This window comes from Thermobia domestica, chromosome 8 (assembly GCF_964235325.1).
Source record: "Thermobia domestica chromosome 8, izTheDome1.hap1.1, whole genome shotgun sequence".
NCBI lineage: Eukaryota > Metazoa > Arthropoda > Insecta > Zygentoma > Lepismatidae > Thermobia > Thermobia domestica.
This window is the reverse complement of record NC_137461.1, coordinates 152,812,144-152,826,246: the sequence shown is the minus strand read 5'-3', so window position 1 is coordinate 152,826,246 and position 14,103 is coordinate 152,812,144. Positions and strand designations below refer to the sequence as shown.

At 35.3% G+C, this 14,103-nt stretch overlaps 1 protein-coding gene across 2 annotated transcripts in view; it reads right to left on the bottom strand.

The window, feature by feature from the left end:
• The window catches only part of LOC145693296 (alpha-tocopherol transfer protein-like), a 180,737-nt gene that overhangs the window by 22,794 nt on the left and 143,840 nt on the right, over positions 1–14,103 (bottom strand). For both annotated transcript variants that reach the window (XM_081769152.1, XM_081769153.1), the window contains exon 6: positions 7,489–7,599. In XM_081769152.1, the coding sequence (XP_081625278.1) occupies positions 7,489–7,599 (111 nt within the window). The remainder of the gene's footprint in view (positions 1–7,488; positions 7,600–14,103) is intronic.

The following is a 14,103-nucleotide window of genomic DNA, read 5'->3' as shown; positions in this document are numbered from 1 at the left end:
GCTTTTTATATTGAGCATCGCAAGGAAATCGGAAAGCTTTTTAAATAATATAAAGTACTAAACTCTAATCCAGAAAGCCCCAAAAAATTACGATGCAAGTCAATTAACTTATCACATACCAACCCACCACATTTAAAGAGAAAGAAAAAAAGGACACAGTCAGTGGTGTTTCGGAGCTTAAAAAACAGAGTTTAATTTTAATTAATGTATAATAATGTGCATATTTTAAAGAAAATACAGATAGTAAGAAATACAAACTTGCTAAGAATAATGTTCAAAGAAATGTTGTTTTCTAAGTTGCATATTTCTTGGGTTAAGTCAGCCACGAACATGTTTGTATCCCGGTTGATCTGGTCGTTCATTACTGATTCAACTTCGTAAGAGGCATTTGTGGAGCCAATCAGGGTCAAGGCATTTAACCACATTACAGCACTTCAATGCTGAAACCGAGAATCCTGCGTAGGGCTTCAGAAATCCTGGGCAGATTCTCCTATGTATACAAAAGAACATGACGTGGACGTCTTATATTCGCACGAAACCTGTAAGTTATTTATTTATTTATTTATTTATTTATTTACTTCAATTATTATTAAGCTTTTCCTCTCCCCCTTTTTATTTATTTATATATCACATCTATCGGAGGCTTATTGGTCATGCGCCATGCTAAGTTTTGTGTTTATCTCCGGATGATCTAGCTGCTTGAATATCCCCCACCTCCACCCCACCCATCTTCGGTGCAAGCCTACTATCTTTAAAAATTATGAACACAATTTTAAAAATTCCATTCAAGTTTTAGTCACTTATTCTTTGTTAGAAGACAATGTTTAAAATAAATTTAACGTTATTTTCTACTGACTTTTTTTTTTTTTTTTTTTTTTTTTTTTGCAGGTGTTGGAATCACATTCAAACGATCTTGATGATCCAGGAAATTGGCCAGAACATATTACGGACAGAATGCGTCAGATACTTGTTAGACGAGGTCAGTTCAAGTCTCCAAACGAGAGTTCCCAGTAAACAGCGAGGGTCGGCGATTTACTACAAGTAACTACAAAAGACGTCTGCACAATGGAGAAGAAGTTGCTCGTAGTTGGCTTATTTATTCAGTGACTAAGGATGCAATATTTTGTTTCTGTTGCCGTCTTTTCGGTGATACTACAATGTCACTCTCTTCTCGTGAAGGTTTTTCGGATTGGAAGCATATGTCCGGACTGTTATCAGACCATGATAGATCTTTGACTCACATGAAGGCTTTCCAATCGTGGTTTGAACTTGCAAACCGATTACAGTCAGGTAAAACAGTTGACGCTGAAAACCAAGCAATTATTCGCAATGAAACTGAGCGTCGGAAAGAAGTTCTCAAATGACTGCTGTGTATAATTCAGTTTCTTGCTTCCCAGAACTTGGCATTTCGTGGTCAAAATGACACCATTTACTCAAGAAACAACGGCAATTTTCTCAAACTAGTTGAGTGTATTCCACAGTTTGATGTTAATATGGCTGAGCATTTGCGACGAATAACATGTAAAGAGACACATGTACATTATTTGAGCACGGACATTCAAAATGAAATAATTGAACTCCTTGGGTCAAAAATAAAGGATAAAATTTTGACTGATCTAATGAAAGCGATATATTATTCCGTAATATTAGATTGTACACCCGACGTAAGTCATACAGAGCAAATGACACTAATTGTTCGTTTCGTGACGGTAGAACTGGGTAAGGAACCATCCATTGAAGAACATTTTTTGGGATTTTTGTGCATAAATGATTCTTCAGGAGAAGGACTAACTACCACTATTTTGGAAGAATTAGAAAAACTGAAAATTCCGTTCTCAAACATGCGTGGCCAAGGGCATGATAACGGTGCCAATATGAAAGGCGCTCACTCAGGCGTTCAAAAAAGAATATTAGATCTAAATAGTCGAGCATTTTTGTCCCTTGTAGCTCCCATTGATTGAATTTGGTTGTGAATGATTCTGCAATGTGCTGTAGTGAGGTTATAAATTTTTTTGCTTTATTGCAAGAAGTATACAATTATTTTTCTAGTTCCACATATCGTTGGTCTGTTCTGCAAAAACATATATCCAATTTCACTTTGAAACCTCTTAGTGATACTAGATGGGAGAGTTGTATTGATGCTGTCAAATCGTTTCGCTACCAGTTAGGAGAAATTTACGATGCTCTTTTCGAAGCATCAAAGGACTCAAAGATAGACGTTATGGGCAAAAATAAGGCTTGTTCCCTGGCTAGGAAGCTCCTGAATTTTAAGTTCGTTTGTGTTGTGGTGTTTTGGTATGAAGTTCTTTCTTGTGTTAATGTGGTTAGCCATGTTTTCCAACAAGAATCAGTGGACATTCAGCAAGCAGTTGATCTGCTTAAGAAAACCAAGTGTCGCCTTGAGAACATGCGAAGTGATGAAGGTTTCCAGAATATTTTGGTTGATGCCAAAGTAATTGCTGAAGAGCTCGACATTCAACCACAATTTGAGAATGAACCAAAACTCCGACCTAGAAAAGTCAAACGACAATTTTTGTATGAATCTGAAGACGAACCGATTAATGATCCATACAGTGCGTTTAAATGTAACTTCTATTTTTGCACATTAAACACAATTATCTGTTCCCTGAATGAAAGATTTCAACAACTGAAGCAGCACAGCGAAATATTTGGGTTTTTGTATGACATCCATCCAATAACGGACAAAGAGTATTTACTAAAGTGTTGCAAGGACTTGCAACTATCTTTAACAGACAAAGATCACTGTGATATTGACAGATTTCAGTTATATCAAGAGCTCTTACTTGTACCTTCATTTCTCGGTTCTGAAAGTGGGAGCAAACCGTTGCAAGTACTTACATATATTTGCAAGAACTCCCTTATTGGGTTATTTCCAAATGCAACTATTGCTCTAAGAATCTTATTAACTATTCCTGTAAGGGTAGCTTCAGCAGAAAGAAGTTTCTCCAAGTTGAAACTTATAAAGAATACCTACGATCAACGATGACGCAAGAGCGCCTTGTAGGCCTTTCTATGATGTCTATTGAATGTGATGTTCTGTGTGAGCTTGACACTGATACTTTAATTAAAGACTTTGCAGAGAAAAAGGCACGAAAAGTTAACTTTACTTAGCATTGTAAGCAAGTCAAAGGACAATTTGCATTAAAACTGTATAAAGATATAAAATTATATTACTGGTTGTATTATTTGTATTACGAAATCTTTGTACAATACTGTTACAAAATATATTTGTATGTTCTTTTGTTTATATATGTGTTGTCTTTCGCAGTTAACAAGGTTGTTTATGTATATATGTGTAAATAAATGCTGTATCGCATCATCAATCTTAATTTTATATAAATCGTTGTTTCTTGAATCGTTCTGTAAATTTCTAATCAGTGACGTAGAATATTTTGCATGCTCATGTGTAAATAATTGTATCGTATATCGTTAACCAAAACTTACTCTGTGTATTTAACTGACAAAAGTTAAGATCTTACTCAGTTTGATAATTGATTCTTATAGTAATAGTTATAGAGTTCGAGGAGTTATCCTTTAAAAGCAGCTATCTGTAAGGTAGCATAGCAAATTTAAACTCAACAATACCAATGGGTTGTAGGGGGCGACATATGGATTCTTTGCCCGGGTGATATTTTCCCCTTCCGCCGGCCCTGATCATTGGCATAGCAGTTATAATGACTTCTTGCATTTCTTTTATGTACAATTTCTTGAACATTGCTTCCAAATGATCCCCTTAGACGTATGTTAGCAAACGAAGGAAGTGGGTACCGGTAATTATCTCGGTTACACCCACTTGCCTACACCCACCAGCTACAACACGGCCAAAGAAATTGTGCTTGGAAACCATCTTTTGTATTGCTTCAATTGCAACAAACTGTTACTTATTTCATTCATTCGTGTTTAAAAAAAGAAATGGTAACAAGTCTGTAATATTTACAGATAATATTGAATTGTTTCGATATTACTCTCCTAGTATATTCATCGCACGAATAGTTATTAGGTAACTTTCGTAAACTTATTTCTACCATCTTGTTGAAATGTGAATTCGTATTACTAACTCAAGAACAATTTATATCCACATTACGTTTAATTAGTCCCTTCAAGAACTCAAATGGGTTTCATTTCATTGTATGTCCATTTATTAGTTTTATTTCGTTTTATTAATTTCTTCACGATTCTCTAACGCTGAGGGAAAAAAAGTAATTTTGAAACAGCGTTACCATCTTGTACAGCACAAAATTCTCACCTTTTACAGAGTACCGAATATCTCTGTAAGTACTTGACTTATCGATTTCAAATAAACGTGACAATGCTCCTTATGACATACTGATTTGCTTTATGAATTTTAAACCATACTGTACTAGGGATCTTTTCCAAGTTATTGCACTATTTCCAAACTCAACTTTTTTCTCTTCCGTTGTGGCAACACTGTTTTACTGATCCTTCTAAACTTGAAGTCATTTTAAAGAGTTCTTCCCAGTATTTAATTTAATGTGCATCAATAGTTCCTACTTCATCCCTTGCGTGTTAAGCGATCAATGCGTTTAAATTTGACATCTGTTTAACGTTATTTCTCAAAAATTATGCAGAAATATGAAATTAAATTTAGGTCATTCCATTTAAAAAATCATAACTTTATATTGGGTTGGCAACACTGTTCACCTGGTAATGGTACCCAATATACGGATAGATGTCCCCCTTCCTGTAGTTTCTTTGTGCAAAGTTTCGCTTCTCCCTCTCTCTCTCTTGGTTCCTCTGTTATAAAGGTGGGACATTATAAATGGTGCACCCGGTATATATATATATATATATATATATATATATATATATATATAGATAGATAGATAGATAGATATTAGTGTCCCAGGAAGAAGGGACAATATTGTGGGAAATGGTAGTATGTGTTATTCTAAGCAAAAATGTTCACATGAATATTGATCCTAATTTCAACGGTTGTTAACTATTTTTGATTTCATGTTTCTTATTACTCACCCTGTAATTACTCTACAGATGTGGGGCATAGCGGATTTGAAAGGTAATAGAATGATCTTTCTAACGGTATGCAACATGTGGCAGTGGTTTCTTTGAAAAGGGGGTTATTGAGGGAAAGTTAAGATTATGTAAGGGAATTAGATGCCGTCACTGATTCCCAAATTTTCCTCAGTAACTTTCATTGGAAATATACCACTGTCACATGTTGCATAGGGGAAGTCAGTTGAATACAAGCACAGTTAATGAAAATACTAACATCTCAAAAATGATGTATTACAGAAAGTAAAAAGTATCACCAAAGGAAGCCTGATCCTTCGTCTACAAACGCTAAAAGTACAATGTTATACATGCTTTTGTTCGTGAGTAATAAACAGGTTAGTAAGGTAGGTGCGCAGTGCTCATATTTTCCGTAGTACAAGGGTAATATGAGCACTTCATAGGGCAAATATGAAATGCTGATATTAGCGTTTCTAATATGAGCGAAATATTAGCGTTTCTTACTTAATATTTTCACATAAAATACAAAGCAGATACAAAAAAAAATGTACAAAAGAAGAAATGAAACGTAACTGATTACAATAACCTAGTAAAAGATAGTTGGACATGCACGTAAAACACAGTTCATTTAAAGAGACATGTCTATTGGTTTGATATAAATAACTAGGCACTAAATATTCTACAATAATCACAAAGAAAGAACTCAGGGCCCTGAACGTTCACAGAAAGGGCATGATACCAGTCTTGGCACATATCACACTTAATCCATTCTTCCCTTCTGGAGTCTTCACTAAACTTTCCTTCACAAATATGGCAAATACTATCATTCTCCTCACACTATGAATGAGCCTATTCTCTTTCCTAACGTGGCATAAAACTATTAGTATCCACTTGTGCTTTAGATTTCTTTATAGATGTCTGCTTCTTCACCTTTACAGGAAGTCTTCCTTTTGAAATGCCTTTGGATTTAAGCTGTATTATCAATTGCCTTGATGTAAGTTCTCCTGCTTTTCCTCTATGTCTTCCTTTTCTGTTGCTTTATCTCTGAATAGTAGGCAGAGGAAAAAGTGATTTGACAATTTTCCGCGGTGTTTGAGAAACTTGGTTGATAGTGTTTCTGAGGCGCTTGATGGTCCAGGTTGAAGTTCAGTGTTTGCGAAACGGGCAAGTTTTTTACCTGTAGTTGTATTGGTTGGTGATGTGTGCACTATAGCAACATTAGGTACTGTAGAAGAGCTTGTTGGGTCATTATTACCAGCAGATGACCTCAAAGTTTCTTGAGAAACATCAAGAGAATAATTCTCTGCAACATAAGCGTAACTACTAATAGCATATACATCTACTGGCCAAAGTTCAGTTGCTTTAAACGCACTTTAAGCAATTCCAACAGTAGCATTAGCATTCCATGCTTTCGTGATCATTTCAGCAAATTCTAATTTGGTAAATACATTGCTGTTATGAACTTGAAGATTGTAGAATTCATATCATCCATTTTAAGAAATATCTATTTTAGTTAACATCTGCAAAAGCTCATCATGTTCATTTCTCTCATTACTTAAAAGAAATGTGTGCTCATATTAAACTGAATTCAAAAGCTCATATTTCACCGACTGCTAATGATATTTTAAAATGTTGTAGTTGGCAACTCTGTTTATAGGAAAGAAGTGAACAGAAGATTGGTGTTGCGTTCCTAGACAGGACTGACTATAAATGCAGTGACAAATTATATACAACGCATAGATACCAAGTTTTAGCTTATTATCCATGACCCTGATTTAACTATAGCTCCAAAAAGCTACAGGTTTTTATTCTAGGTACCTGTAAAATTGTCTTTTATTTCATAATAACTGCAGCGAACGAACTTGGGTTCCTCCCTGCAAATTCATTAAACTCCAAACAATGCTACCAACTTCGTTGTTTTACTCTCGAGCAAGGTATGTGTGCGCTGTGAGAATTTAAGCTTCGTGCTACCCATATTTTCGGACTGCTCATATTAAACTGTCTTCCCCCTACCATTCGAAAGGCAATTCCATCATCTTTCAAATCCACTATGTCACATCTCTATAGAGTAATTACAGGGTGAACAATACGCAACATAAAGTCAATAATGGTTCACAAACTGTAGCTTCCAAACCGTTGAGATTAGGTCACCGAAATATTGCCCGTTTCTCCTACATATAAAATCAATAAAGCAGGTGGGAATAAATTAGGGAAAAAACGAAAAACAATACGTAAGCGCAAACGTAACCCACCACAAGAGGAAAATGAAGAGAAAAAGATAATTAGCGTCAATAACGAATCAGATAGAAGGTCTACCTCAGTAAAGAACCTCCTCCAGACGTAAGAAATAGAAGTGAAAGTAATAAAACATATCTATATTCCTGTTTCGTACTTAGGATTCCTTTTCATTTAGCGTTCATGTTAAGTTTATACTGCATTGCGTACTTTTATAAATGTACAGAAAATTGTCTTACTTACCCTATCGAGAAGCTTATTTGAAAATAACGGTTTGAACATGTTGTGGACCAGCCCAAACCAAAACGGTTCGTTAACGACATTTACTTGTTTAAATCGTAGAGGAAAACTGTCCTGCAAAGAATAATTCATAAGAAAGAGGTAATTTTACGTATTGCACAACGTAAGTTTTTGTAAAAATAAACAGGATATAATTTAACAGTAGACACATTTTTCCTTTTATTATTTACACACAATATTATTACGTACTTGATTTGTTTACATCTCTGAGATTGTATTATTCCTGAACATTTATATTCGTACAGACTCTTAGTCATTTCTTCAAAATGCTATATTTTAAGTTAACAAATTACAAGTGTAGATATGAGCAAAACTCAAAAATAAACTAATTCGAAAAAAAACTTATGAATTACAATAAATATTAATAAAACCATATATCTATCATAGCTTCTCAATCAGTGTTATAATTACCTATAAGATCACTGGTATTAAATTTGAAACGCTACTAATTTTTAATATATTTTTGACTGTTTAAACCTATACAAATTAAATTCTGTTTATCAAAGTACAATAATTAGTTCAAATACATTATCATTAATCCAATATTATTTCCAATTCAACCAATGTTTATTAAGATTTCTGTAGTCACTCTCTTTCTATTAATCACAGCGATGCATGTACGATTATAAAATGAGAAATACAGGATATGTTCCTTCAGAAATACTATTAAATTTAAATAATAATAAAGTAAGTAAGGATTTCAGTATGTTGAATACAGTTGAGCACTTGATAAGAATTTTCTGTAATTTTTATTTATTATTAATTTTGCGGTTCCTCAACAAGAGTTTTTAAACGTATAAATGTATTTTCACTAATTCAGTCACTGTATTTCAATGCAAAAATAATTCTACAATTGGTTTCTTCAATCAATAGTACGTAATAATAGAAATAGAGGAAACTTTTGATTAAAGTGAAAATTACGAGCACTTTATCAAAGTAAAATACAGTAAAAATTATGAAATACGGATGAACTTTACGGAATTCACTGTAGAAGACAACAAAAAGATTTCAATGTACAAAATACTGTCAAATTGACCAGAAAAAAGGAAACGAATGCAACTCAAAGTATTAGTCATACTTCTAAGTAAACCTGATGATTAACGACTCAGAACTTAACGATTTGTTTTAATTGTTACAAAAAGAGTAGCTTAATTTTAAATTTCATAGATTAAGAACTTTACCTGTTAATTTTTAGCTACTCGTTAAAAAGAAGAAAAATATTTTTTTACGGTCAACAAAGTAATCGGTATTTTCTTTCCCTCAAAAAGTAATATTATAGATGTTTCGTGATATCATTTTCTCCGGTAAGACTTCTATATTTTTCTTCCTTCTTGTAAACAAATTTTAAGCTAGCTATGGCACAAGTAATTTTCATATGATTTTGACTCTAAAGTATTTTTCTAAAACTGTATGTCTAAGGTCAATGTTCTTCCTTCTGAAAATTAACAATCAGAAGTTTGCTAAAGTCAGTTACGAAATACATTCCTAAGCTTAATGATTTTACCTCAAGGTGTAGGTAAAGGTTTCATGACAATTGTATTTTAGTATAATTTGATTTATCAAAGGACAGAGTTGGAAAAAGGAAAGCTACACAAAGATATAAAAGGAAAGTACAAAATATTCCAATATTTCAAACATGGATATATGTAATCGTGAAGTAAGAAGTTAAAGTATGAAATATTTAATTTGTTCTTCAAAACTAAATTTTGATACTTACCGAACAGGATTGCAATCATACGGCCTGATGGCATGTTGAAGTAAAGATAAAGTTAATTCGAACATTGTTTAAAAATTTTTCTAATATCTACTTCTTTCATAGGGTGAATTACATACATTGCAACTTTGTCTCATTACATACTTTGAACATCACTTCCATGGCAAATATAGTTATATATGTTTCCAAAGGTCGTTTACAACGCTTGGCAGATTAACTTACTCATAGAAATAAGAAGAAAAAAAGGATCAAATGAACATTCCCTCGAAATCGCTTTATTTCAGAGTTACAGACTACCGAAAGGCATGGGAAAATGAAAATTGGAGATGAATATCTCCAAACCCATTCTGCTGAGACGCTATCTTATCGTATTGGACTTGTTAATCTGTTCTTCAAAAATGCATGATTCAGAATGTTTTAGTGGTGGCGCAAGGAATTCTTTGATATTCCATCAGGAAAAATGAGAGTGATTCATGACGAATGGAACGATATCCCAGCAAGTAGCAGAAATTTGGTTTTAGAACTTCTATATCTTGAACATCACCTGGATGGTAATGGATTTTTGGTATTGTGCATGATTGCATAACTACAGCAGGAAACGAATGTAATGGATAAAATTAAATCAGAATTCGTCAGTTTCATGATCTGTGGCTAAAGACGACAGGTGATTATTGATATTTAATGATTTCGTATGAATTGGTGAAATGAGGATGTTGAAGGAAATTTGATTACTTCTGAAAGAAAAGAAACAGACACGATGTTCACCACAAACTCAGTTGACCTACCAGTGAGCGGAAAAGAAGATTGTTGACAATGCATTAGAGGTAGTGATAGATGAGATCAACAAAACTGATTACGAAGCTAAGTTAGAGAAGGCTGTGTTAAGGAGATAGACATCTCGAAGGGGACGGTTAGATGAGCTTTCGAGACTAATAATAGCAAAGACGACAATACAATAAAAGTGCAATTACAGGTGACCCATAACATAACACAACATGGACTGTCCAAATATGCAAACATATGCAAAGAGGTGTAAAATGAGTCCACCATCCTCATTACCGTGGCAATAGATTAAGGGTTGGACTTTCTCAGATTCCCTCTTGTTACATCCGTGATTGTATTATAAAGTCACTTAACTGACCATTTCTTTAAAACGCCGCACAGTGATACTGTTTAATCTACAGAAAGCAGATTATTTTTTCTTTTCTACGAGATCCCTGAAGTATGGCGTTCATACTACAGCTTTTTCGATTCCAGACGTCTCTTTGTAATAGTGAATAACCTGTGAAGAATGTGGAAGAGTGTAATAGTGAATAGTCTGTGAAGAATGTGGAAGAGTGTAATAGTGAATAATCTGTGAAGAATGTGGAAGAGTTAAATAGTGAGTAATCTGTGGGGAATGTGGTATAGCAAATAGTCTGTGAAGAGTGTGACACTACTGTCAATAGTCTGTGATGGGCATGAGGATGGCCGGCTTTGGCATGGGTCAAAGAGTTCGTGGGAGCAAGAATGAAGTTGGAGTATGCAAGTGGGCTTGTTAGAAGTACTGTGAAGAATATTATTTAGTAGCATGGGGATAAAAATTAGTAAAGTACTTTTGAAGTTTGTGTGCATGTACCCGTGTCCGTAAATAAAGAGTACCTTAGTTTGGAAGTAGTTATTTTAATAGTAAAAGTAATAGCAGTATAGCTAGTATAAGTTTTACCAGTATAGCAAGTATAAGTTTTACCAGTATAGCAGTGGCGACGAGGTAAAAGGATTTACAATATGGCAGGTTCCAAACTTTTTGAAGCATTTGAGGTGGAAGACCAGGAAATAAGTGATTATTTGGACAGGTTTGATCAATTCTGCATAGCCATGGAGTTACCGGCCGCAAAGAAAGTGCCTACATTGATCGCGTCTATCGGTGCAAAAACATACAAACTATTGAGAGACATTTGTGAACCGGAAAAGATACAAGATCTGACCTACGCAAAAATCAAAGACAAGTTAGTGTTACACTTCCGACCAAAACTCAACACAATTTCAGAACGGTACAAATTCAGATTTATTCAACAGTCACAAGGTCAGTCCGTTACAGAATTTGTAGCCACGTTGAGACAGCAAGCAGCATTGTGTAAATTCGGCACATTTTTAGAAGAAGCATTACGGGATCAGTTTATATATGGTATCAACGACGATAATGTAAGTAAGAGATTGTTAGCAGAAGACAATATGACCTTCACAGTAGCTGTTCAAATGGCAGTGCAAGCGGAAACTATTGGTAACGACATGGCAATCATGAGAAAGAAAGAATTCGAAGAGGTCGGTCAGGTGAATGTGTTGAGTCATTGTCAAGGTAAGCCAAATAAGCAAAATCAAACACAGGTAAGGTACAGTAGTAACAGTGGAAATAGTAACAAAGCAGAACGGTACAAGGGTAAATTTGTGTGTGGTAAGTGCGGAAAACAACATAACAAATACTCCTGTCCTGCAAAATATGTGAAGTGTAATTTTTGTGGTGTGCAAGGCCATTTTCAGAAAATGTGTTTTAAAAGACACGAAGTACAAGGGACTATTGACGCAGAAGAAGTAACAGAAAAAGTGAAAGAAATTAAAGTGACTACCCCAGAAACGTCAATAATGCAGGAAGAAAACTTAGATAAGATCGTTGAATTATTGGCAATGGACGTACCAGACGGTAAACGCAAGGACTTATGTAACATACCGCTAAAATGTGACGGTAAGACAGTGTTTTTTGAACTAGATACCGGTGCCGCAGTGTCAGTAATCAGTAGAGATGCATGCAACGAACATTTCCCCAACAAACAAGTAGTATCGGATACCATTAAATTATGCAATGCCGATGGTAGACCGTTAGACACTAAAGGTAAAATAATGGTGGAAGTGCAGTGGAAAAGTAGTAAGTGGCAGTTACCATTATATGTACTGGATGCTAAACTAAACCAACCAATTGTGGGACGTTCATGGATCAATATACTTTGGCCTTGTTGGAAAGAACAGTTTAGTAGTAATATTGCTTCGATAGGAACAGATGACGTAACTGTAGCTGACAACTTAGCAAGTAAAATCAAAGATGAGTTCAAAGAAGTGTTTGAGGGAGACTTAAACACACCAGTTAAAGGGTACAAAGTGGTATTACCAGTGAAAGAAGAAGCGGTACCAATTTTCAAGAAGGCATACGAAATACCGATAAGTTTGAAACCACAAGTGAAAGATGAGTTAGATAAGTTGGTGCAACAAGGAATTTTGATGGAAGTGGATTATTCCGATTGGGCGACGCCACTGGTATTAGCGAGAAAAAAAGATGGAAGCATCAGATTATGCTGGGACTTTCGCGTGACGGTAAACAAAGTTCTGGAAAAAGTATCGTACCCACTACCACGCATTGAAGACTTAATGAACAAGTTGAAGGGTGCCCATTGTTTCGTATTGTGTGATTTAAAGCAGGCGTACCAACAATTGTTGCTCCATGAAAATTCATTAAAATACATGACGCTGAACACACCTTGGGGTTTGTACCAACACAAAAGACTAGCATTTGGGTTGAGCTGTGCAGCACAAATTTTTCAAAAGTTTATGGAGTCAGTGTTACAAGATTTACCGTGGGCTGCATGTTTCTTGGATGATGTGATAATATGGGGAAAAGATACGTATGATTGTTACGAAAAGACACGGATACTCCTACAAAAGTTCGAGGATCTGAATATCAGACTGCGGGGAGACAAGTGTGTTTTCTTCAAACAGGAAATAGAGTATTTGGGACATCATATTAGTCCAGAAGGAATTAAACCAATGGAAGATAAGGTGGAAGCGATCATGAAATGCCCCGAACCGACGAATGTAACGCAACTGAAGGCCTTCCTAGGCATGCTTTCATTTTACCATAGACAACTACCTGGCTTAGCGTCAAAAATTCCGTCGTTGTATGCATTACTAAGAAAAGGAGCCATATGGTGTTGGGATGAACGACATGCACAAGAATTTACACAAGCAAAAGAACTGCTGAAGAAGGCGGAAATACTACACCCATTTGATGAGAAGGAAGAGGTGGTACTCGTTACGGATGCATCACAGGATGGAATCGGCGCTGTGTTGTGTAACAAAGTGAATAACAAGTTGAAGACGGTAGCGTGTACGTCAGCAACATTGAGCAATGCAGAACGTAACTATGCCCAGTTCGAAAGAGAAGCATTAGCGATAATACACGGAGTAAAGAAATTTCATAAATATTTGTTCGGTAGACGTTTTACAATTATTACAGATTCTATGCCAGTCAAGATCATATTCGGAGAAAAGGCTATTCCAGACGCAGCTTCACCAAGACTCCAACGATGGATGCTGTTCTTGTCTTCGTACGACTTCAAAATCCTTTATAGTAAGCAAGTGGAAGTAGCAGATTTCCTATCCAGACTACCAATTAATGAGGCACCAGTGGATGTAAAAATAGACGAAACAGAGTTCATAAGCCAAATACTGTTGGCTCCATTAACGGTCCAAGAAGTCATGGAGGCATCGGAAGAAGACCGACTATTATGTCAGGTGAGAGAATGGATAATAAAAGGCTGGCCCAGGAAGTTGAAGGAAGAAAATAATACTACAGAGTTAAGAACATTCTTTAACAACAAGCAAAGACTTTCAGTCGTGAACAAATGTGTGATTATGGAAGGTAAAACTGTACTCCCAAATAAGTTAAGGAAGAAGTATCTGGAACAGTTACACAGAAATCACCTAGGTGCTTGGAGAATGCTGGCTGTAGCTAAGGAAGCAGTTTGGTGGCCAGGTTTAGACCGTGATATCAAAAAAATGAGCGAATTTTGTGAAACGTGTAATAGCATGCATAG